Source organism: Hydra viridissima, unplaced genomic scaffold, assembly GCF_058129835.1.
Source record: "Hydra viridissima isolate aposymbiotic clone 2 unplaced genomic scaffold, HvirCarnegie_v1 scaffold_3, whole genome shotgun sequence".
NCBI lineage: Eukaryota > Metazoa > Cnidaria > Hydrozoa > Anthoathecata > Hydridae > Hydra > Hydra viridissima.
This window is the reverse complement of record NW_028324302.1, coordinates 8638362-8664601: the sequence shown is the minus strand read 5'-3', so window position 1 is coordinate 8664601 and position 26240 is coordinate 8638362. Positions and strand designations below refer to the sequence as shown.

At 30.5% G+C, this 26240-nt stretch overlaps 3 protein-coding genes across 5 annotated transcripts; 1 reads left to right on the top strand and 2 right to left on the bottom strand.

Annotated features, from left to right (window-relative positions):
• The first annotated feature begins 1321 nt into the window (after window positions 1–1321).
• On the top strand, window positions 1322–14703 carry LOC145180786 (BRISC complex subunit abraxas 2-like). Of its 2 annotated transcripts, none has more exons than XM_090082325.1 (9): window positions 1322–1545; window positions 2551–2641; window positions 2842–2878; window positions 3216–3285; window positions 5083–5191; window positions 5366–5456; window positions 5674–5811; window positions 12969–13053; window positions 14183–14703. In XM_090082325.1, the coding sequence occupies exons 1-9, from the start codon at window positions 1453–1455 to the stop codon at window positions 14270–14272; spliced, it is 804 nt and encodes a 267-aa protein (XP_089938451.1). In that variant the 5' UTR covers window positions 1322–1452; the 3' UTR covers window positions 14273–14703. The 2 variants fall into 2 exon arrangements, with proteins under 2 accessions (XP_089938451.1, XP_089938452.1); XM_090082326.1 differs by having other exon boundaries at window positions 1364–1545; window positions 2551–2744.
• LOC145180784 (uncharacterized) lies at window positions 14385–16599 on the bottom strand. The gene is made up of 2 exons (XM_080055740.2): window positions 16205–16599; window positions 14385–16091 (listed from the first exon to the last, which is right to left on the bottom strand). The coding sequence occupies exons 1-2, from the start codon at window positions 16400–16402 to the stop codon at window positions 14793–14795; spliced, it is 1497 nt and encodes a 498-aa protein (XP_079911866.2). The 5' UTR covers window positions 16403–16599; the 3' UTR covers window positions 14385–14792.
• Window positions 16600–17132: 533 nt separating this feature from the next.
• LOC145180782 (uncharacterized) lies at window positions 17133–24405 on the bottom strand. 2 transcript variants are annotated; one of them, XM_080055737.2, is made up of 3 exons: window positions 24020–24380; window positions 19653–21166; window positions 17133–18980 (listed from the first exon to the last, which is right to left on the bottom strand). In XM_080055737.2, exons 1-3 carry the CDS (start codon window positions 24224–24226, stop codon window positions 18968–18970), a joined length of 1734 nt encoding a protein of 577 aa, XP_079911863.2. In that variant the 5' UTR covers window positions 24227–24380; the 3' UTR covers window positions 17133–18967. The 2 variants fall into 2 exon arrangements, with proteins under 2 accessions (XP_079911863.2, XP_079911861.2); XM_080055735.2 differs by lacking the exon at window positions 19653–21166 and having other exon boundaries at window positions 24020–24405.
• Between the last annotated feature and the right edge of the window lie 1835 nt (window positions 24406–26240).

The window sequence follows — 26240 nt, the reverse complement described above, 5'->3', positions numbered from 1 at the left end:
TTTGGATTCCATGATTTGATTATGCATATTTGCATGGTGTAATTGTAATATAAACCTAAATTTTATTTTCCAAAACTAAGTAAATATATAAAAATCCTCAGTCTGTAAAATAGATGAACTTGGGCAGTCCGCACAGATTAAAAAAAAAAATTGTGGTATTTTATTAGCTGATAGTTGTTGCATCACTATGAAAAATTTAAAGCCAAATGTATTAATGGTTCTAAAGTTATTCAAGAGTCAATATGACACCAAAACTAGTTAAAATAGTAAGTAAATAAGTTAAAACTCACAGTCTGTAAAATAGACGATTCTGGGCAATCCCTTCAAAAGTAAATTTTTTTTTTGGTATTTTGTTGTTTTATAGTTGTTGAATCAATATGGAAAACATCAAGTCAAATGTAATAACGGTTCAAAAGTTATTCAAGAGTCAATGTGACACCAAAACCAAGTAAATAAGTTAAAACCCACAGTCTGTAAAATAGACGATTCTGGGCAATCCCTTCAGAATTAAATTTTTTTTTTGTTGGTATTTTGTTGTTTTATGGTTGTTGAATCAATATGGAAAATATCAAGTCAAATTTAATAACGGTTCAAAAGTTATTCAAAAGTCAATATGATCCAAAAATACTCTCTTTTTCGGTGCCATAACAATGCAAATTTTCCATACTTAAGCCTTTCCATACTTAAACCTTTCGTCAAAAAATCATCAATTTTTGCACTACAAAAAACTCAATAACTTTTAATCCGCTTAACTTCAAAGGCCGAATGACCCCTCATTTTTTAAGTCAATTCAAGCTCTATACAATGATATAAATTATATATGTTTATTTAAATTATAAAAAAATCTTCTGGAATGGCTAACGAAAAATAAAAAAATCTTCTGGAATGGCTAACGAAATGGCGGTTTGTTTTTTCTTTCAAGTTTGGTTTCAAGATTGGTCTGGAGCAGACTTGAAAAAATGACTTGAAAATTCAAAAACTCTCGTTTTTCAAGTCTGACTTCAGTTCAAGTTCGCTTCCTGCATTCCGTTCAAGTCAGAGTTCAGATTTGAAGTCTGACTTGAAATTTCAAGTCCTCTTCTTGCATTCAGAAGGAATTTTTGCTCTCTCAAGTCTGGTTTGAAATCAGACTTGAAAACGGTCTATTTTTGGCGGTTTTCAAGTCTGACTTGAGTTGAAGTTCGCTTTATGCATTCGCTCAAGTCGCACTTAAGGTTTGAAGTTCGACTTCAAATTTGAAGTTCGGTTCTTGCATTCCACCCTCAGTCTTTTTTTATATATGCGAACCAGGTATAATTCGGTTGTAAGAATTCGGTACTTTACGCACGTAACATTTTGTTAAAAGGACTTAAGTTGAAAATGTGACCAAATGCTTTTAACGAAAGACTCAAGTTGTATTTAATCAAATTTCAACTTTGAATTAACTACCGTAAAGAATTTGAAAACCTTTAAATGGTTTCCGAGGAAAAGAATACTAAAGTCTTTATACCTGGCTTTGTTTTTGCAGGTTTGCTAAAGGAAGCGGCTGAATCGGAATATATCTGTGTACGTATAAGCATTTCAAAAGATGTTTAATGAAATCAATTCTCTAAAAATGATAAAATTATGTTACTCATGGATCATCATGTTAAAAATCAATATTTATTATCTATTATCAAATCAGGATAATATCATTGCGTTGAACGAGATACTCTTAAATTTTTTTAGGAAAGAAGAACAGGATTATTGGATCTAGTCAATAATTTTAAATTCTGCTTTGTCGTTTGCCGAAATATATTAGTTTTAAGATTGTGAAATATATTAAATTTTTTAATGGATTTTTGTAACGGCAGTTGCGCATGAAAACCTAAAATTTACACAATATTTCAATATATGCCTAGTATAATGTTTAATTATAATATTGTATAAGTAATTAGTAAAGTTTATCTCTATTATAGTTTATGGTAAAGAATCTATAAATTGAATATATTATTATAGGACTTCATAAGTAAAATTATAAGTTTGTATCTATTTATTGAACTAAAATGAACAATATATTAACAATTGAGTAAGAATAACTCCATGTCAATAAAGTTAAAGTATGTCTTAGAAATATATCTTAGAAATTGTCATCACATACATTTGCTATCACATCCATTCCTCACTATCTCTGTTCTATATAAAAGTATTCATTCCTTATTACATACATTCATACATACATACATACATACATACATACATACATACATACATACATACATACATACATACATACATACATACATACATACATACATACATGAGAGTTTACTTTATTTTCAGGTTTACCCTATATTTTTTTTTTTAAAAAAGTTTTTTTTTAAAATTACCAAATCAAAAAATCAGAGACTCATGACAAAAAAAAAAGAAAAAGAGTTTCACTAAGTGAAACTCTTTTTCTTTTTTTTTTGTCATGAGATTTCCAGTAAGTCAGTTAAGCACACTAAATATACAGTTTAGCTTTGAACTTTTCTTTAATAGTGTGTGGTCAAATAATGTTTTATATCAAAACTGTAAACATTTTTAATTTAGGATGGTTTCCTTCTAGGGGAACACAGCACAAAGATAGTTAGCCGAATAAGTGATGCAGATCATAATGGTGTTGAATTAGAAAAAGAAATAAGTAAGAAAAGTTTCTGCTATTTAAGAAATTTTTGGAGCGTTTGGCAAATTTTTTGTGCAATACAGTGTTGTTAGTTAACCCATGATGCTTTAAGTATGGACAGGTAGGGTAAAGTCTTTATTTTAACTTTTTTTTAAAAAACATAATTATTGAAATATTAATAAATCACCATTATGAGATTAATCATGTTTTTCTTTCAGTTTTGCATGGAACAGTTCAAAATAGTTCAACTTTTAGGTAACCTATAAATATATTTCAGATAAACTTTTAAGTGAGTGGCCAAAAATGGTAAACTCAATAAAAAATCAGTTTTAAATAGACTAAAAAACCTATTTCATACTTAAGCTAATTTATATAAGTGTTCAAATATACTGAATCTCATGGAATTGTTATCTAAACAAATATTTGGTGGTATAAGACAATACCAATATCTGATTTACCATGTTCAATAATTCTTAATAATGATCAAAACTCATTTTCTAAAAGAAACTTAATGACAACTAGTTAGTCATAATGTAATAATTTATGATGGTAAAGGTTTGTAAGCATTAAAAAACTTTTGATGTTACTTTAGTTATTACGACAATCTTGGCACAGTTTCTGACAAACAGCTCAACGAAAAACTATTCAAAACTCAAGCTGATGTATGTAGAAAAAAATTTATGCACCATTTATGGGGTGTTTATTTAAAAGGAAAGTGAGAGGATTTTTTTTAATAGTATTTAATATTTGGAATCAAAATTAATAATATTTGAATTATGATATTTATGCTGTAGATCAGCTCTAACAGCAAGAAGTTTTGAGTTATACTCAATTTCAAATACACAGTATATCATCATTTGTAGTTTCACATAAAAAGATCATTTTTATTTATGCATAAATGCTGATTTATCTACAAGAAATTCACCATAATTTATGTCCCTTGACATTCACACTTATGTCTTTTTATGCATACAATTATTAAGAAAAAATGCTAATTGATTATTTGGTATAATTACACTCCCTCTTGGTCATAATGAAACTTTCACCCCATGGACTATAACGCTCAGCGTCAGGTGTCTGGTCTTCAGGCAACACATTGTACAGTTCTTTATCATCTTCTGGATCCTCATTCAATTTGTTGTCAACTTTTATGTGTCTTAGGTCATGTGTCAACACACTTTCCCCACTTCTATTGTTTGCTTCAAGATGATCCCTGTAATTCTTTCAATCTTATATTGAGAGTTGCATCAGTTATCCAGGGGCTTTATCAATACTTTATTACCAAGTTTAAATTTGTTGGTGTTCTTATAAGAATCATGTGCATTTTTATTGTCATCAATTCCTCTTGCTCTAATTTCGTATTTGCAGGTGCATTAGAAGACTTACAACAATCTTTTAGACTGATGTTTTACCATTAAACTGTCTTGAGTATGCTGCACAGAACTCTCTTCTCTGTTCTTTTGACAGATTGATAACATCGTTCTACAATTCCATTTCCTGAAGGTACAAAAGCGTACTTGAAGTGAAGTTTAATGTTCTATTAGTTCATAAACTGTGAAAATTATGTGCTTTGAAATGCTTTATCATTATCCATCAGGGTTTTGTTTGGACCGCCTTGTTCAAAAAAGATTGCGTTTAGTTCCTGAATAATACATGTACTAGTTTGATCTTTAAGACGGCGTCATATTTCATACTGTGAAGGCCCACAGTCATTTAGGGTAAGATAGTGTTGTTCCTCATAATGAGTTATATTCATACCAAGTTATTGCCATGTTCTTTTGATTTTCCTTCTCGGCCATTTTATTGAACTTGGATTAATTGATTGGCAGGCTATACATTTTTCAACCACTTGTCTGATTTCTTCCTTGCTTACTGATGGGTCAATTCTATGAACAAAATACAATGTTCTCTTTACACCATAATTTCCTGTGGACCTATGAACATGATTTATTTCTTTGGAAGATTAAGAAGCACTAATTGTTCCACCTGCAGCAAGTTCAGGGGGCTTATTGACTATATTCAACCAATTTCCACACACTCGAGTAAGTGCATCAGCTAAGTTTGACTCAGAGGGTACAAGTTTGATATCCACTTTGAGTTTGTATTCTTCTAATCAGCATTGATGTTATAATCAGGGACAAATTTTATTCTCTTCTTTATTGTAAACACACAATCAGTGTCATACAATCCTTACTTAAATTTTATTTAAATAATGCTTATCATACATTAATTACTAAAATTTGCACTTTTATACACATAATGAGTAGCATACTTTCCTTACTAAAAACGTTTTACAATTATGTTAATACACTATTTAAATCTAAATTAAAAAAAATTCACGCATTATCCCTGTCACTTTGAATATATATTTATGTTGCTCTCTGAGCAGGTTTGATCATTATGATGGAATTGTAAAGTAAAGTATTGTTTTTAACATTTTTGTTGTGATTGATTAATAGGCAATGATTGGTATCTACTTTATTCGAAGAAAAACAAGAAGTTTTTTAAGCGTACGAGAACGATCTATAATAAAAAATTTATTATGTACAAATTCATTTAGACATAAAGGTAAGTCAGTAGGATTTTTTTATTTTATTTTTTTGTTTCTTATTGAAATTCTGTGTGTGTCGGTGTCTGTACTTGTGTGTATTTAATGGAAACTTGTTCTTTTACAAATTAAAATATAGAAAACAATTTTATTATTTTTTAAAAATACATTCAAATTCCAAATTACTTATTTAGCTTTAGTAGTATTTCTTTTCACACCATATTCTGAAAACAATAAATCAACGTTCATCGTCCCATACAAATGTTTTATATGTACCAAGAATGGGTAAGAAGTTTTTTTTTTATATGTACCAAGAATGGATAAGAAATATTTTTACATGTACCAAGAATGGGTATGAAATTTTTTATGGTTTAAATGGTTTCTTTATAAATTTTGAAATGAATAATCTTTTAAAAAAGGAATTCTATATTGAAATAATTTTTTAAGTTTAGTAAATTTTCAAATATTAATTGTATTAATTATGTTATATCTTTCTTTTAAGTGATGCAATACCTGTAAACATTGACATAATCAACCTCAGTAACTTAGAAACACGTGAGTATGCTTGTAGATCTCGATTACTTGGATCAGAATCAAACCCAAGATCTCAATATCTCAAATTACTTCAAGAAGAATTTCGGTAAGTTTGATATATGTTAGTTTGTTACATGTTTGTATAATTTCTTATTTTTTCAAGTTATTTGAAAAAATAAGAAATTATTTTTTCAAGTTATTTTTTTAAAAAATTGATTTTATTTTTGCTATACACATATAAAAAGTTCACAAAAAATACCAAACTACTTTCTCTCATTTAAATCCAGCTGAAAGTTTCAAGTAAAATGGTTGAATATGTACTAAATTTATGATAAACTAATTCAGGTTTTATCCTAAACTAATTCCTTAATATGTAACTCAGCCTTTGCCTGGACCTGTATGGCCCAAGATAATTTAGTTATCTTGCCTGGTAAAATCAAGATCAGGCATTTTGTCTTTGGATAACATAAAATAGGTAGGTATTTTGCATATCTCATTTTTATACTGAGATTGTTAGGACTTGGGTAATTATAAATTTATCAGACTTACAGGTTTGATAAGAAAATTCATTTTTCTATCTTAGGGCATGTGAGGTGATCTTCTGTTCACTTATTTTTTATATCTATGATAAATTGTAATAAGTCACTGTTTGTGCACAAGCTTATGTTATTTCTTACAACTCTTGATAAAAAGGTTAACTATGGATTTATTTTAGATTATAACATTGTAATGTTACATTCATTCTAAAATGTGAATGACACTTGTAACTTAAGGCAAAATATTTTAAAAAAATACATATTTTTATCAAAATGAATTATGCCATTTTTAAAAATTTTATGTTCTGGCGTTGTTTTTCATTTCCAGAACTTGTGTTAGTCATAAAAAATTAGACAAAACCTCTTAAAATAAATCCACAAAGTCATTTTGAAATCCAAAAATAATCTTTGAAAAAAACTACAGTTGATTTAAAAAGATTATATGGGGCATTCCATGTCAAGTGGAGCCACCCATCCAACATCACTGACTTGGAATTTGATGAAAATTGTTGGGCATATGGACAGAAGAAAAACATGTAAATTTTTTTGACTTTTTTCAATTATTTCCTAAGATATTACCTTTCAAAGTTTTGACCTTTTCACTTGACCTTGGTAATTTAAAATGTCATAACTTTTTTGCTATTATACTTAGGAAGTTGATTTTGGTGGCAAGCAGAAGCTCTTGCACAGACGAACAACTTTGTGTCTATACAAAAAAGTGATAAGTTCAATAGAAAAAAAGTTATTAGTCATTTGACCATTGATAGCAAAGGTCAAAGATCATAATTTTTTTTTTACACATTGCTTTTTCTATTGTGGATGTTCCATAAAAAAATCTTTTTGGTATTCCCATAAACAGCTTTGGAATTATTATTAAAGTATAAGTAGGTTCTAAAAATTTCATATAAATATGAAATTTTTAGAACCTACTTATACTTTAATAGAACTTTGAAAGGTCATATCTCAGGAAATAATTGACCTAAGTCAAAATTTACATGTTTTTCTTCTGTCCACATGCCCAACATGTGAGCCAATTTTCATCAAAATCTAAGTTGTTAATGTCTGATGGGTGGTTCCACTTGACGTGGAATGCCCCATATGGAGAAAACAATATCTTATTTAAGTTATGAACTAAGCATTTTTAAAATAAGTTATTACAAGTAAGCATATGCGTCTCTTTATTTTTTTATTTGAGACAAGACAATCTTAAAAGCTTTATCCCGATCTGCGATAAAAATTGAGACAACTTTCAACTCTCAGTGGAAATCCGGGACAATACCGAGACGAGACAAGATGTCCCGGACAAAATAGGAGCTTTACGATTTCCCACAATTTACATCTTTTTAATGGAACATAACGAGATATAACAAGACATACAAGTTAATCCTTAATGTGAAATTTAAATAATGAATTTCTGGCACAATTACCATCATTTATTTCAACTGCTACTATTGGTCTTATACCATCTATATAAACACAGCGTTAGCAATATTAATGGTAGCAGCTGAAATCAGAGAGAAAAAAAATTTTAGGATAGTATTTAACTTTTTCCACTAAAGTATTGTTGAAGAAAGGGATAAATGTGTGTCCAAAGGCTAAGTTTCTGATCATTTAACATTGTTTAACACTGAGGTCAGTATTCACTTCTAATGCAAGAGTTTGTTTACACTCATATTTAAAGGAAAGGTTTTATCCAAAGTGTCTTTAACTTTTTTGATCTATAAAACATCTGAATTTTTTAAAAATGTGTAATTCTTGCAGAGCCTAAAAGTAGAGCATAATATTCAACACCTAGTTCTTTTATTTATTCTCTTTTGCTTCGCTCTCCAAGGACCACCTATTGTTTATGGGGTTTTCCAGAACCAAAATGGATGCTTTTATTGGTCATAAGATTTTCTTGAAGCCATTGATATTCTTTTTTTTCATAAAAAAAAAATCATTCTTCACTTTTGAAATAAATCTATCTAAAGTAGTCTTTATTTATCTTCTCTTTGCTAATTTCTTCAGTTTTATTTGATTTCGTTAAGTAAATCTTTCCATAATCGAAATTTATCCACGTATATTCGGGATAAAATCTAATCTTTTTGTTGTTGTTGTTTTTAAAATCATTAATATATATCAGAAACATTTTTGAGTACTTTATATAAATTTTCACTTTACACTGTTTAACATTTTATGTTATTATTTCTTTGACAATTATCACATTAAGTTTCCTATAATGTTTAAGAAAATGATGTTACTTGTATATTACAGGAAACACTAAAGTTGTTAAGTAATGCTTTTTAAAATATCTAGTACTTTTCGAATAATAAATCATTATTAAAAAAAAAAAACATTTTGACAAATTTCTAAGTAGCATATGATGACAAAAATATATTTCGTCATACAAGTCAAAAAACTCAAATTCAAGAAAAACAAACCTTGTTTTCCGCCATTTTTATTTGTTTTGATATAATAAACTACTATTAAGAAATAGCTAAAAACAGGTTTTTATGGGTTCATTGACATTTGTATTTCTTCAATAACTCCCTATACCGCAGGTGACCTCAGCAATCCCTTAATACTCTAAAAGTAAAAGTGTTAATTAACTGAAAAAATATATCTCCTTGGAACTCGGTGGAACATTAAAGCTGATATTTAAAACAAAAAGTGTGTATTTGTATATTCTATATTATTTTAGAAAATTCTTCTAATTTGAACAAAAAAAAATCAGATTTTTTATTTTAATATATTTGAAATATGTAAAGTTAAAAGAATATCTTAAAAGTAAATTTAGACTTTAATTTAGATTAAAAGGTCTCCATTTTTACTAAATAAAAGTCTCTGATTTTTCAGATTTCTTTGGAAATAAATTTAGAATTTTTAACTTCTTTTAACCATAAAATGTAAAATTTAAGTTTTATGAAAAAACTGTTTTTACTTTTTATATAAATAATCAGTGTAATTTAATATTGTTAAAAAAAGGGCACTATATTTACAAAAATGTTGTGAGGGGTTTATTGCCATTTTTTTTTTGTTTTGAGTCACTGTGCATCATTTCTGGCAGGCAAAACAAACTTGGTTGGCAAAAAAATTTTCTTCACTGTGCACAGTGGGCCAGAATTCACTTTTACTGGACAAAATTCATAACTAATTTAATATTAGGGCTACATTGACTAAAATTAGGATGAGTAATAATATGATGTCTGCGCTTCTTATGAAGGTGTTATTATTTAATTTGTTGTTATGGATACCTAATTTTGGGTAGCAAAAACATTTAGCACGTGTTTTATTATGAAAGCCTCTCTTTGATCCTCAATCGCAGAAAGCAAATCTTTTTTCAGTTTAATATGTGTTATTACACGTGTCATATTAACTAGTGTTATTACACGTGCTATTACACGTTGCTAAATAAACTTGGTTTCCTGTAAGATAATTATATTCTAGCTTAGTTAATTAGTTTTTCTAATTAGCAGATTTTACAAGCGTCTACAGAACTTTTCAAATTTTTATGGGTATTATTGTACCCATGCATTCACAATCACCGAAAATCTTTGACAATGTATGCTACAAGTAGTACAAGCTTAGTAAGTGGTAGGTCTACATATTTAAAAATACAAAATAAATATGTACAACATAATTCAGGCGAAGTTACAAATTAAAAAGAATGGCTTTCTTTTAAGAGTTGCACAACACCATCTGGAAAATTTTCTTTTTTAGGGTGCTTAGGTGATCGTAAAGCACTGATTACTGGATCGGATGAGCACATAAAACGCCGTAAAAGGTCTTCGTTTGTCTTTAAACGCGAACACTTCTTTGAAAAAAATTCACGGAATTTTTTAAAGTCTTTATTTCGTGCTTCTAAGGCCTCTTCACTCATCATCCCAATTGGCAACACCATCTCATCAACAACCTGCCACCCATGTATCAAGATTTTGTGCAATCTCTGTGGCATGTAGTACCAGGGATAAAGTTTTATAAAAAGCTGTGCTGTTTCTAAGCAATAGTCTTTTAATTTATCGGCATCAATCATAAAACCAGATGACAAAGTACACAGCACAACATATATCCTTTTAATTAAATGCACATCAACATTAATAATTGCTGCTGTTTGTTCAGCATTTCTGAATAAACGTCGGGCAGTATTGCCATTATTTGATGATCCAGAACCACCAGAACTGGGGATAACAATCACCAGCCCAACTTCATTTCTGAACCGAGATTGAATTAAATTCTTTTTAGCTTTAACTTTTTCTTTGTCTGCATCTGACCTTGATGCCCATTTCTTCACTTCAGCTTTGTAGCCGACTTTTAACAAACACTCCATGCTACGAATCCATGCATGAAGTGTTGACAAGCCATACTTCAATCCGGTTGGAGTTAATGGCAAATTGCAAACAATATTAAGTTGGTTCATTTGAGTTGGTATTAAACCACAAACTGAGCAGTACTGACTTGAATTAGTAACTGTAGATAATGCAGTGGCTACTTTTCCATCTATCATAGTAACATCAACTTTGTGAAGAACAGTTAAGTTTTCATACTTAGGCACAGCAGTTGTAGTTAAGTTTCCAATCGCATTTTCAAGAAATTGATACTCTGCATTCATTGCATCAGTTGTCTCCTTTACAAACCTAAACCGCACAATTCGGCAGTACAATGTTGATGACGGATGTGGATTTCTCCAAACAATCTTCTCCACTTGACCAGAGAATCCTGTCAATTCAAGTGGTACAAAGCAGGTAAGAAACAAACTTGCTTCTTGGACAAAACTTCTGTTTTCCAGCTCATCAGTAACTTGTGTATAAATGTTTTGCCCAGTTGACCCATCAAAGCCTACCTTTGAGCGCAGAACTAGCCTATCAAAAACAAACGAATTGATAACATCTTGTTGTACTTCCAACAGCCGCAGAACAGTATGATCTACCAATGGTTGGAAATTGATGCCTGCAGAGTAATCTGTTGCTGTCCATGATTCGCGACTAGGCAAACACTTCTCTTTTGCCTCACGTACATCATTGTATGGTGGATATAAATTACTTTTTTTGCTTTTCGCATTGTTTCTTAAGCGCTGATACTGAGATATGCTCATCTCATTATCTAACAAAAGAGCCAACGCTTCTTCAGATGTATTATCAGAATGATCTAGTTCAGCATCTTTGTCATTAGCCAACTTTATTGCTATCTGAGCATCTTTTCTTCTACCTTTTTTCCACAGGTGTGTGCCACTAGCAAACAACAGCTCTCAAGAATTTGAAGCTGACAAAGTTGCAACTTTTCTTTTCTTTGTTTTTAAAGACAAATCTTCAAATGGTAATGTAGGTCTGCCGAGTTGTTTATTTTTACTCTCCTTTATTAATGTGGTATTAAAATCATTTTCAAGCCAAGCTGAACTCTTCCTAATAAACTTTGCATCGGTTCGTTTACTTCGAGTCCATCTTTTACCATATTCAGAAATAAATAAATGAAATTGACTCTCAAACTTTTTGCCTTGAAACTTCAAATCATGTTCTTTAATAAAGTTGTATACAAGTATATTGTCTTCTTTTTTATGTATTGACAGACTGTTGAGTCTGATAAACTGATGAATTTCGTTTCTTGTGACACTCATTAAACCTAAATAAAAACAGCAGTTCAACATCTAAAATGAGTAACCCCAACCAAACCAATTAAAATAGATTATTAAATCCATTTGGTTTGATAAGCGCTAAATTAACAAGAACTAAATTTGAATTACGATATATATATATATATATATATATATATATATATATATATATATATATATATATATATATTTTGTTCAGTACTACGCTTAGTATGAGTGAGATCGTATTATATGTTTTCCGCGTTTTTTAAAATTTTGTGCAAATAAAAATTTTTGAGCGCAATTACAGATTTTTTGTTAGGTAAGAGATGTTCAAATGTGAAAGAAAACCAAGGTGGCGCCTAGTGGCAGCCATATTTACGAAATTATTAAAGAAGACATATAGAAGCTTCAAAATATCTAAGTATAAAAGCAAGATGTAACAATTAAAAAAAATACTTTGTCAAATAAAAACAAAAATCATACAATAAAATATAAAATAATAAGCTTGTTTAAAGTTGCTGCAAATTTGTTAATTACATACCAATTTGAGTCAAACAACTTTTAAAATCCAGATAATATATTGAGTTGTAATATAATATTTTAAAAAGCGCAATATTTTATGTAAATGTTATTTATTTCCATCGATTTTTTAAACAACGTTTTTCTATTTATAATTTTTTTTTTCTAATTCAACCACATTATTTGTATATCCATTAAAATTTTAAGTGTATATAAACGGTTTTAAACTGTTTTATAATATCTATATGATTGTTTAAAACCATTATGACATAAAATTTTGACTTTGGTTTTTATACTTTTGTCCAGTCACTGGCCCACTGTGCTGTGGAAGCGCGAGTTTAGATATCCAGTTAATATATATAATTGATCTGTCTCGAACGTTTCATAATACCCGGGACACAATTTTTAAATCCGAGACAAAATTATTGTCCCGATTTATAACTTTATTCCGGGACAATTTTTTTCCTTTGTCTCGTTATTTTTTTCTGGGACATTTCTCGTCTCGTTATGCTTGTCCCGGTTCATTTAGAGAAAACGATTCCGCGACGCAGAGGTTAAATTACAAGACTTTCTAATCTTTTGTTTCAAATGTATGATAATATGGTAATGAGTATTAATAATATTTAAAAATTTTTTTAGGGACAGATTTTTCTCAAAGACTGGTTCTGTTTCTTTGGCAGATAATGCTTACAGTTTAATGTATCGAGCCTTATTCACAATGAAGGTAAAAAATATTTTTCTTTATGTTTTTTGTATGTAAATCTTCTAACCATTTATAATGCAAAACTAATTTGGGATGATTGTTATCAAAAAACTGCAACAAATTACAAATCTGCCATTTGCATCAGACTACTATCTTTTAAATACGCTACTATCTTTTACATCAGGCTACTTTTTTATTTAACAAATATCTAAACATTTAAATCCAAAAATATCCGTTGGATTGAACAGCTTGTTGAGTCCAAAAACTTAGAAGTCATTGCATGAACCAAAAAAATTATGAACATTACACAACATAGATGAAAATGAAATCTGTTTTTATATTGGTATATTTCATATATTACAAATATTTTGCAAAATTATTGTTTTACCTCTGATGGTATACACATTAAATAACTACAATATGAAATGAATATTGTAGTTGCATAATGTGTAACTGTTAGTATGGTATTACAAGTTCTACCAATACAGTTTAGTTTAGTGGAGGATCTCTATATGCAATATACGTCAAATATGTATGCATTCTAAAAGAGGCTGGTGAAGAAGGTATGATTGGTTTGCTTTTACCCATTTAAAGCATTGAAGTTATTTTATAAATACCGATGTTGCATTTTACCGATGTTTGTGGTTTGATACAAATCATTAATTGCCGTAACAAACTTAACCATGGAAGTCTGGGAAGCATTCAAGTTGCTTCATATTGGTATAATGAAAATCTAAATGAGTAATAATTGCGTTTCAAAGGAACAATTTTCTATCACGTTTTTTATCGTTGTACTTACAGAAATTAAAAAATTGTTCCCTTTTTTCTGACATTTTTTTCATTGAAATTACTAATACGTTTTGGATCCAAGAAAAACAGAAAGGTTATTTTACAACTAGTTAAAAATGACTTAAGCTTCAGCTAAACGTTTTTAATTGCTCACAATTTCAAATTTGTTACTAAGATGGTTTTTATTTACACATTTTTTAGCAAACTCTTTTAAGCGTTTATTCAAGCGTTTATTCAATCATTTCTAACGTGATCGTGATTTCGATTATTTATGATCAATATACACAAATGTTAAACAAGGTTTGAATCCTTTGACGATGATGATGATATTAAAAAATCTTAATCCTTTTTTATTTTATAGGAATTGCAAGAGCAAATACAAGCTTCCGAAATTTCTGTTCAGGAATTAGAAGACCGGTCAAAAAAACCTATACAGCATCCACTGTTTTAATAAAGCATGTGCTGACGATACAAGCCAATAATATGTTTGATATAAATGAACACTTAACAGTAGAAGACAGTCAGGCTTGATGAGTTTAACATTTGACAAAATAAAGCCAGAGTTTTCAATGTTTCAATCTTTTCAACAAATGCATCTCTCTAAATATAGTTAATAACGAGTTAAAATCGGATAAAGATAAAATATCTTTTTTCACGCTAATAAAATCTAATTTTAGATCGAAATTTTGTTTTACTAAAAGGTCTTATCTGAAACTCTCTAGACGTGTTTCTAAAATTTTTTTTAAATTTAACATGAGTTTGCGTGAGTAAGAGCGCTAATAGTTGTAATAAAAATCTTGTCGGCGAAACTCCTCAATAAAATTTTATATATTAATATAAAAATTACGTATGATATCCAAGTGTACTTATCGGTGCTTCTAATTGTCTTTTTTTTTTTGGTGGTGGGGGGGGGTGTGTGTGTGTGAGGATTTCAAGAGCTCTAAATATTATATTGCGATTTTTTTGTTGAATTAAATAGTCTTTACACCGCAACCACTTGGGACCATGACAACATTGGTGCAAGGATTGTTGCAGTTAAATCCATTTGCTGCGTTAGTTGGACCTGCCATGCAATCATTAGTTATATCATTAAGGAAGTTGGCTCCGCTCGTAGTAAAACCATTTAATCCAACTCGTTGAGGGTTCGATAATGGTGTTCCTTGTTGATAGATGTGATGGTGGTGATGGTGATTTACATGATGAATGTGATGGATATTGATATTTTTTGTGTTACCGTCATTAGCAACATTGATGGGTGAACCACAGTTTCCGTTCTCGTTAGTGCAATCGTTAGTGAAAACTTGATCTGCACTAGGTTTTATCTGCACAGGAAATCTTGGTGGTAAATTTTGAAAGTTATCAGTGTAATCAAAGTGGTCATTGCAAGGGCCGTAATTTCCGTTTACTCCATTGGTTGAAACTGTATTTACCGAGTAGCCGTTAGAAATTCTGTTTAAAGCATTACAGTTGTTAATGGTATTTGTACAACCTATGTTACTGTGGTCAGTCAGCTTGTTACTTGAGCACGGAAAAATATTAATTGGATTTGCACCACATCGAAATGAAGATTGACATGGATTGCTGCAGCTCGATGATATTAAGAATGGAGGTGTTAAGATAGTCCGTCGGTTGTGCTTATTTCTAATTTTTGATCGTAATTCTCCTTTCAGGACACTGTCATCTTGAGGAACTATTACCGGGACAGGAATTGCATACGCAACACCGAAAGGTAATCCGCTTCCAAAATTTGCTGGTATAGGAAATGGTTTCAAGAAATCGTTTCCAAATCCACCTAAACTTATTAGAGGTGAAAATCTGTTGTCTTGGTAACCACTGATAATAGATGGCAGAAAGGGGAGATTTTTCAAGTCAGTGTGTTCAAGAATATATTGTCTTTTATTTGCAGCTTCAACAGAGTTATCATAATTTTGCTCCTCTTCTTCCTCGGGTCCTTCTTCACTTTCTTCTTGAGAATCGAATTCTTTATTTTCATCCAATTTATTTTCTGCAACTCTATCATCAATATTATCTTTCTTTTCGACGTTTTCATCTACTTCAAAGTCTTGTCTTTCTCTGACAGATGCTTCGTCTTCAGATGTAGTTTGCTCAGCCCCGTCTTCTTTTGCATCTCTTTTTTCTTTTATAGGTGCTTCTGCAACTGACCGTTTCATCTCTTTGACGGTATTCGGTTGAGTTTCTTTGTAATGTTGGATATCTTTTGGACTCTCAGCTTGCAGTTTAACAGTTCGTCGAACGAGGTTTTCATTGACCTAAAACGGATTTTAAATGATCGGTGTCATCATCAGCTTTTTTTTATATAACGAAACAAAACAGAATTTCAATTCAATCTTAAATAAGTAATGGCAAAATTCTCTATAATCACCTTTATCTTGTCATCTTCCTCGTTGTTGTCTGTACTTCGCACGTTTCTCGTGTTTGCCACGAATAACTGATCAAAGTTATCGGTCAATGCCTTAATGTAACCTGCATAAAAATCTCTACTGTGTGGCAGTCCACCGTCTTCAATTGGATGCCCTTTAACTAAGATTGCCACAGTAACGATATATAATATACAAAACATTGTTTTAATTTTTTGTAAAGTCACGCATGTGCATTGCACCAATTATATTTTGTTTGAATTGATTGTCGGTTAAGCCACTATTATATTCTCTATGGTACCGCAATAATGGAAATTTTTCTTCTTGTTCTTTTTTGCTGCTGTTTATTTGCAGCATATGAGTAGAGACTCGGTGAAGCGGAGATTTCGAGAACTTGCCTGTTAAATTAACTTAACGCACATTCATTTCACTGTACAACAAAAATATTTTGATTGGTTTATTATATTTCTTGTTGTTGTCGGGCAGACTGTCAACTAATTTGATTTCTTATCTCATGCGTGCAAATTTATAAACCTGTTATCAATGATTGAGCGCTTTTCATAATGCAGTGATGCAATAAATAAAATTGTAATTATTCGAATGATTACTGTTAAAGACGCATAAAAGGTTTCTAATTATGTTTGAATCAGGTGCTTGGATCGAAACTCGCACCTAAATGTTTAAACAGGTTTATAAAAAAAATTACGCATCGTTTTATTTTTTAGTATTACAGGAGAAAACTTTCGGAAAAAACATGGTAGTCGTCTATCATTATTTTCTCTCGAACTTGATTTAAATATTTTATTATAAAGTATTTTAGCCAATCATATTTAAATGTATTAGGATTATTTTGAAATATTAGAATACGTCAAAAACAACAACGCTAAACACATAAATATAATTTCAGTTGCATTAGGAAAATAAAACAAAAAATTAATTACCTCCATATTTTTTTATCTTCTATTTTTTATCTTCTGTTTTTATAAATAAAAATAACAATTTTAAACTCTGTGCTTTTCTTTCGTTTCTTAAATAAACAGAAACTGTTATAAAGTATATTGTCTATTTTTTAAGAGAAGCAAGTCTTCTTTTTCTTTTTAAATAGCCATCAACTCCTCCGTATGTTCCATAATTGTTTCCTAAAATGTGTACTGGTTGGTTGCTGAGGTAGTCATGTCCGCATCCACATAGAGGACGGTCATAATGTGGTTCATACCCACCGCAATGGTACTCGGGTACACAATGGTGAACTCCGTAAATGTTATGGTTGCTGCAGCAATTAGGACAGCCATCATTTTGGTGGCCACCACAGTCATGTACACCACAGTCATAGTTACAACAGTCATGAACAAAATCATGATGACCATTGTCATGGTTGCAGGAATCATGGCAACAAGGCTCGTGATGGTGCACATGTTTGCACTCGCAAGGATGATGACAATGACATTCATGATGGCTGCATGGATGGCAATGATCATGGTGGTGCTCGTGGCAGGTGTGATGTATTGTCGGGTGGCAGTGTGTAACATGGTGATGATGACAGCAATCGTGATGGTGAACATCATGGTGACAGTGGCAGCAATCATGACAATCCTGATGAGAACAAGTATAATGACATGGACAGCAACATCCGTTGTTATTGTTTCCGTTGCCTGCCGAACAACAACAGCAATTATTATTGTTGTTATCGTTGTTACCTCTTTTTGCAATCACCCCTCGTGCGATTCCGCGAGTGACGGGTATAAGTACGCTATCACGACTATCTGTGGGAATCAAGTAGTTTTGCATGGCTATTGCATTAAATGGTGTAAAGCTATTGATTGGTGCAAAAGAGTTAAAACGTGTAAACGTCATCTCACTTCCAACAGGGCTAAAAGGAGAACGTAAAAATCCATATCCAAATAAACCAGGTGAGAAACTTCGTTGCTGGAACATCAAGTTTTCTGGTTCTGGCTCGTCTAAAAAAATTTTCCTTTCGTTCAAAGAAAATCCCTCATCATTACTTTGTTGAATGTCATCAGAATATTGTTCACTAAGTGGTGTATCAGATCGAATTTGTTTATGTACATCTTTTTCATCTTGCTTCCAATCTTCAAAATTTTGTCGAAGTTTTTTATGTTTAGACTTTGATTTACTAAACTTTTTGTCGTACTTTTTGGCATTATTTTCATCAATTTTTTTACTCTGAGTAAAAGCATCTTCTTCAAAATCTGAACTAGATGGTTTTCTTTCGTCACTTGAATTTTCATCTGGATCAGCACCACTCGAATATTCTAAATCATGGTTGGAAGCTGCTTCGTCATTTATGGTGGTACGATCTGCATCATCCACTAATGTTTTTTTAACATTATTATGATCGGCTTCAATTTGTAAGTCTCCGGGCTTTGCACTAATGAAATTGGTTTCTAGACCAACCTTGCTCTCTTCACTATTAACAGGGTTTCTAACATTAATTTCATTAGAATCTTCCAAATCGGTCTTCACATTTTCGCTATCCATTTGTTCAGCTTCAGAAGAGTTGTTAATATCATTACGTTTTTCATTTATTGCAGCGTTTCCAACATAGTTTTCGCCGTTACCTTCAGGCACTGTGTCGCGCTTTTGAATCTCAGAATCTTCGTCTACTTTGTCTTGAACATGTCTCTTTTTATATTGTTTTTCTTCGTCTCGCTTCTTAACATTTTTTCCGTCATGATTGATTGCATTGCTCTCTTTTTCTTGGTTTGTGATTTCCGCTCTTTTATCAACTTTTTGAAGAGATTTATCAGTTAACTTTGCTGCCTAATAAATATAAGAATGTCTTGAGTTAATTGTTTTTTAAAGAAAAACTTATCTTTTACATAAATCATTTTTCTTTTATATAATAAATATTTTTTTTAACTTCTCTTTTGCTTAACAAACTATTTTTAAAGTATAATTGAATAACGTAACATTTGATTAGACGAAAGATCAAATGTCTGTCTCTGTTCAATTTCTTTTTTGGAAAACTTTTTTTTCAAGCCGAAACTTGTAACAAAATATTTGGTACAACATTGAAATATCAACTTAAAAAAAAAGTTGAATTTTTTTCGGCTGAAAAAGAATTGTCAACTTTTGTGTTTGGAGCTTCGTAAGCTCTTCGACTTAATGCATTAACTTCCCTGGTTAACTAATTTTCCAAGTCATGTGGAGTCTTTATCATTAGTAAACAAAAATTACTAAATTAAATTTTTCTTTAACTAGAACTACTCCCAAGGCTAAACAAATTTTCAAAAAGTTTTTGCTGTTTTCGAGCTAAATATTTAAAACATCTATTTGAAAGTGTTTGGTCCAGAAATATTTTATTTTACGAAATAAAGACGCAAGTTGAAGCATTTAAAGCGAATACAAAATTAATGTTTACGCCTAATACTTCTTCAAAAATACATTTACAAGATTTTAACTATAAATCTTTCTAAAACTTATTTCCCCCACCAGTCACCTCCACATGAAAAACTGTTGCCAACTCCATGATTGTTGCAATGATCATGGCAGGAACAAACAGGATCGTGGTGATGGTGATGATGCACTTCTTCTATAGGAAAATGATGAACTGTACTGGTGCTTTGAGGGTGTTTGTGGTGATGATGATGTATATTGTGATGATACACATGATGAGGATGAATAACAGTTTCATGATCGTGGATATCATGGTGATGATAATGGTGAGTCACGTCATGGCACACGTGATGATGGTGGCAGCATTCATGATGATGACGATTGCAGCAGCCACAGCATTCATGATGGCAACAATCGTATGGATGACAAGAATGATGAGAATAAGTGTGATGGTGACAATATGGCTCACAGAAGTCCGATAAATGATGGTGACAGCAATAGCATGGTTCCGAGCAACAATGGTGATGACAAGTGCAGCAACATGGGCAACAACAGCAGCAGTTATTATTCCCGTTATTTCCGTTGTTACCATTATTTCCGTTATTACCATTGTTATTTCCGTTGTTACCATTATTACTATTACTGTTACACCCGCAGCTACAACAGCAATTATTATTATTTCCGTTATTGTTGTTATTCCCACCACAGCAATTATTGTTATTATTGTTATTGTTATTATTATTGTTATTATCTTTCTTTGTAGAGTCTGTAGTTGAGTTTGCCAAAGGAGAAGCAGCATTAGTTTCGTTTTTTGCATTCACTAGACCTGGTAATTTATCTTTTTCACTGCTTTCATCAACAACCAAAGGTACAATGTTTTGTTTTTTGGAATTCTGTAGATTGCAGCTGCAGCAATTTGGAAAGGTGCTTTTATGCTTTTGATGTGGTGAAATTGTATCCCTTACTTCTCCTTGCTCTGGCATAAACGTTTCACGTTGTTCATACGGTGATACAAAATCTGCGTTTAATGGAGACCTTAAGGACAGCTTTTGCACATATTGCATTGGAACATCTAATGATGAAGATTGAAATTCGTTTGAACTGTATGGGGAAGACTTTTGATTTCTCCTCCGCCTTTGGAAGTTCTCACTTTCTTTTTCTTCTATATCAGGCACAGGACCATAAGCTATGGGCACTGGATTGTAATGAAATACTCTTGCCACGTAAGGGGATGATCTGTAGTTGCGTACGTTTGTAGGGAAAAAAGTCATGCTTGAAATTCTCGCACTGTTCTCAGGAGACTGTTCCCGCGACGACCTTATCATATCTTCGTTAGCTTGTTGAATATCGTTGAAATCATAACCAGCATCAGACTTGTAGATTGGATTGGCATCTTGAGTGGCTGAATCTGATCGTCTCGTCGAGTTTTCAACTTCAGGTTCTTCGGGAGCAAACTCCAAAGACTCGGTTTCTCCTGATCCTGATTCTTCTTGTTCGTATTTGTCACTGCGCCGCGATTCTTCGGCATCATTCTCATCTTCACTGTTGTATTCGGAAAATGCATCTCGTTTTTGTTTGTGGCTAACTTTCGTCTTTTTCAACGCTTCATTCTATAACAAAAACAGAGTTTGTGGAGCGCAAGTTTCAATAACAGGAGTTTTTTTATTTTTTTGTACAACAAAGTTTTTGAAGCATTTCGTACCGCTGTACGGTAAGCTTATATTTTAGCTTTCAAACTTCTTTTTGAAATTAGTTTAACAATTTTTTGACGCACATTATTCTGCAATTTTGTGACGAACAATCATTCTAAACGGCATCAAGTTATTTTCTTTTTATTAAAAAATGAAGCATTAATGTGTAAAAAGGAATTCTTTAAAAGACTCCATTTTCTGAAACTGCTTCATAAACTCTGCTTTTCGTATTTAACCTTCCACCAAAAGAAAATCCATGAATTTTGAATAAGTCTTAGAAGTACATTTATTAAAAATATGTCTTTAAAGCCTTTTATTTCTTATAGATCTCGCGGATCCTACATAATTCATATACCTTACATATCAGTAAACTAGATTTACAAATATCTATTTGCATCAAAATATTTGTTTTCTAAATAAGCAGTATATCAGTTCAAAATTTCAATGATTCAATGACCCGTAACACAACAAAGTATGTTTCGGTTAGAATCATAAGATACGTTCTTCATAAAACAGCATAATACGGTATAAATCATATGAAAGGTGTTCTTACAACAATACAAAAAAGACTGAAGATGCTGCTAACATAGAAGACTTTTTCATTAAGTTTCATTATTTTATGTTATCGATGAACAACACTAAGCGTCTGTTACGCCATTTTAATCTATTTTTAAGCTGATAAAAGAAAAAAAAGATTTGTGAAAAGGTTTTTTTAAGATTTTCTTTAGGCGATAAGACTTCGTTCTTCCTTTTTTATATTCTTAAATTCTGTTAAAACTCATCATTATTTCAATACGTTAAGCCAACCTGAACTTTGAACGCTGGGTACCGTATGGTTACCGTAGCAGACCCTGAAGTAAGTTGTTGTCGCGTGATAAATTATTAATTACTCATTAATTAGTCTACTTTTCAAATTAGAGTTTTATTAATCAAAAAGTTTGAATAAAAATTTTAAAAACCTGGGACCAATGCTATAAACAATTCGAAGTTTTTTTCGAGAAAAAAAATCTTTCGTAAAAACGCAATTTTTTAAGTAAATTATTTTTACGTAAAAAAATTCGAAAACTCGAAGAATTTATCGCGTTTTGTATTGTTTTCGGCCATTGCTATAAAGCATAAAACTTATACGTCATTAAAATTCACGAACTTTTTTTTATTCGTAATACACCATTGAAAACAACAATTTTTTTTTTAATTTTTATTAAGTAGGCCTACTTAATAAATTTTATTAGTTATTAAGTAGGCTGTGCTGTCTATTCTATTTTTATGAATATTTTTACATTCTAGTATTTGGTGTTTAAAAAAAATGTGTAAAATTAAAGAAGGAACATGGATTTAATTTTTTCGGATGAAGACTTAGATTTCGAAGTTGCAGAAAATGAGCTTCGCCACCGATTGCCTCGAAAGGTTGGTGTTTAAAACATTACTTAAAAGTACTAAATTTTGATGTTTTTTTTAAAGATTTTTTATCGAATAAAATCAGAAATCATACTAAATACGCGCAGAAATTATATTTTTGTTTTGTTTTTCAATATCATTTTAGTTTAATGGTCGCTTTTTTAACGAAGATGTTTTTGACAACTTTTTTCGAAAGCAGTTCGAGTCCCAAGAGCTTTATTAGATTTTTAAAAACAAGGCTTAAAGATGATTTGCAACATTATACTAAGCGAAATAGAAGCATTTCAGTACGTTTCCAGATAATGGTATTTCTTCATTTTATTGGCACAAATGTTTTTTTTTTTATGTTCTCAGAGACTGTCATGGAATCTCTACCAACACAATTTATCGTATTATACACAGTGTAGGAGAAGCTATTTTCAATGTTAGTGTACTAAATTAATAAAACTATTGAAAGTATATATATATATATATATATATATATATATATATATATATATATATATATATATATATATATATATATATATATATATATATATATATATATATATATATTTACATCAAAATATAATATAATGTAATTATACATATTTCTATTTAAATAGTTTTTCTAATTAAAACATACTAAGATTCCCAAGAAGAACCTCTTTGTTTTCTCTAATCTTTATTGCTAGTAACATTTTAAGTTCTTTAGACAGCATTTTATTTTGTTGTGTATTTGTGTATTATATGGCATATTTATCGACTATTTATACTTTTCTTTAGTCAAACACTATGAAAAATTTGTTTAACCAAAATTACTATCGAAAACCTACATAAATAAGTATGGAATTTTAAATTCATGCATGAATTGTTAACGAAACACAACAAGGAACTGAATAATCGATTAAATGCAGATTTTAAGTAATTAGTTTATTATGGAGCTACCAAAATCCTTTTCAGTTTTATCTACAAAATATCTACATAAAAACACAAAAAAAGAATGTTCAATGATTTTGAAGCGCTAACGTTGTTCCAACAATGGCCGCTAAAAATCACGAAGAAAATATCTAAAACTGAGATCAAGAATCTATCTGAAGTTTTTTTTCGAAAAAACGCATTTTTTATCTGAAAAGGCAATTCCCTGGTTCGTTTATAGCATTGGATTTAATAGCGAAGTTTTTATCTTAAAAACGGAATTTTTTGAATGTTTATAGCAATGGACTTTTTTTTTCTTCGCTTTTTACGGTAAAAACTTCGCGCTTTACGGAAAAAACTTCGTTTTTTATGCTTAAAGCATTGGCCCCAGCTTAAAATTTTTTTTTTGCTTTTTGAAGTTCAAAATATCGTACAAAGCTTTCGAAACTTTTAGCTAAAAAGATAAATACTTACTTCATGGGAACTTTTAGATAATTCCTCTTCATCTTTTGTGCTTCTTGTTTGACGATCAGTTTCAAACAGTTGGTCGAAGTTGTCGGTAATGGCTTTAATATACCCTGCATAAAACTCTCGGCTGTGAGGTAGCTCCGAATTTAATGGCTTTGATTGGATAATAACCAAAGTTGAGAACAAGAGCATGCATAGTCCCAGCGTTTTCATTTTCTGCTACTTTCTTTAATTTTAAATTTAAAATTGAAAATAAAATTTTAAATTGAAAAATAAAAACATAAATTAGCTAATTTCACGCTTCTATGGCATCATAGAGCTTGAGCAAAGCTAGAAATGGGCAGGTGAGCTTTGACAATGCTGCAAACCGAGAGAGCCCAGTTAAAATTCACAATAGACTGCAAAACATTTCGAGACGGTTAACACAACGCTGTTGTCACACTGAGGTACCTACCTTTATAATCGTTTTTTAAAATTCGTTATTTTCTAGCGAATGTACCGAAAACGAGCTGAAACCATACGCCTAAAACTCAAGCAGAGTGTATAGAGTCTATGACTATTGCGTTAAATATTTTACTTTTGTCGTAATTTCTTTATTGTAAAGTAATAACAAAACTTTTAATTAAAACCTCGTTTTTTAAGGTACTTTTTAAATTATAATGTTTTTTAATAATCTTCTAAACTTATTTTAATAGCTCAAAGCAACATCTTTTATTAAAGTTAATTACAAATTCCCGAAATTTTCGGCAGAATAACTTATAATAGCATGTAAAAACATATGCGGAGTGAGACATTCTGCTGATCCAATCAAATCTAACATCATGTGAGATAAAATTTTCTATTAACGGAGTTTTTCCATTAACGGAGGTGGATAACTGTACATAAACTTTTCCATTAGTGGAGGTGGATAACTGTTATTACTAATGTTCACTTTAATTTAAACCCTTAAATCCTGCATTGATTTGATTTTCATAACGAAAAAGCCTTTTGAATTGAGAAATAACTCCATTTAAAGATACAACTAAATCAACTGCAACAGTGACTTTCCTCTTTCTTTATTTGAAATTTCATCATCCAAAAGAGCTACCGCTACTACAATAATATATCAATCATATGCCTGTATTGTTAACATCTTTCAGAAATTGAATTGAAATTGAAAAAAGTTTTTTGTATTTAAGAAAAATTCTTGGTCTTGGTAATTGATTTGGAAATTGATATTGTTACTTATTCTATAAAATTTAAGTTTGAATAATCTTTATGACTTTTCATGTTAATTTACGATTTATTTTTTTAAAGGTGAACATTAAAATGTAAATATTCTGCGTCCTACTAAAGCTATCTGCATCCTACTAAAAACTATCTGCGTCCTACTAAAAGTTAACAAGTTAAAAAAATTTGTAAATTCTCACAGAGTTGTTCATGGCTTACATTTTTTTTTTTTTTTTTTTAATAAGAAACGTGTTTATAAGAAACTAGTACTAGAAGCCTCAAAATCTTTAGAAACTATTAGTACTAAGTTATTTTTACGATAAGAAACTTATTTTAATAAGAGTTCGAGGATTATTTCCTAATTTGTGTTCTGTTCTGGGGCCAATGCTATAAACATAAAAAACGAAGTTTTTTCCGTAAAGCACGAAGTTTTTACCGTAAAAAGCGAAGAAAAAAAAAGTCCATTGCTATAAACATTCAAAAAATTCCGTTTTTAAGATAAAAACTTCGCTTTTAAATCCAATGCTATAAACGAACAAGGGAATTATCTTTTCAGATAAAAAATGCGTTTTTTCGAAAAAAAACTTCAGGGGCCAATGCTATAAATAATTCGAAGTTTTTTTCGAGAAAAAAAATCTTTCGTAAAAACGCAATTTTTTAAGTAAATTATTTTTACGTAAAAAAATTCGAAAACTCGAAGAATTTATCGCTGTTTGCATTGTTTTCGGCCATTGCTATAAAACATAAAACGTATACGTCACTAAAATTCACGAACTTTTTTTATTCGTAATACATCATTGAAAACAACAATATTTTTTTAATTTTTAATAAGTAGGCCTACTTAATAAATTTTATTAGTTATTAAGTAGGCTGTACTGTAAATCTAATCTTGACATTAGAATGTGTAATAGCAAAGCCATTATTTCATATCTATAAATTTTAAAAGCTCATCCATTAACAAAAAAAAATTGTTTTTTACCTCTGAAATAGCTTGGGCCTCAACCAAAAAAAATTTGGT

Coding starts and splice junctions, on each gene's coding strand:
- LOC145180786 (XM_090082325.1), top strand. CDS start 1,453: ATGGTTTCCGAGGAAAAGAATACTAAAGTCTTTATACCTGGCTTTGTT. Junction 5,192..5,365: donor AAATTCATTTAGACATAAAG/GTAAGTCAGTAG, acceptor TTACTTATTTAG/CTTTAGTAGTATTTCTTTTC. Junction 5,812..12,968: donor TTACTTCAAGAAGAATTTCG/GTAAGTTTGATA, acceptor AAATTTTTTTAG/GGACAGATTTTTCTCAAAGA.
- LOC145180784 (XM_080055740.2), bottom strand. CDS start 16,402: ATGTTTTGTATATTATATATCGTTACTGTGGCAATCTTAGTTAAAGGG. Junction 16,092..16,204: donor AGGAAGATGACAAGATAAAG/GTGATTATAGAG, acceptor AATCCGTTTTAG/GTCAATGAAAACCTCGTTCG.
- LOC145180782 (XM_080055735.2), bottom strand. CDS start 24,226: ATGAAAACGCTGGGACTATGCATGCTCTTGTTCTCAACTTTGGTTATT. Junction 18,981..24,019: donor TATCTAAAAGTTCCCATGAA/GTAAGTATTTAT, acceptor TATATTTATTAG/GCAGCAAAGTTAACTGATAA.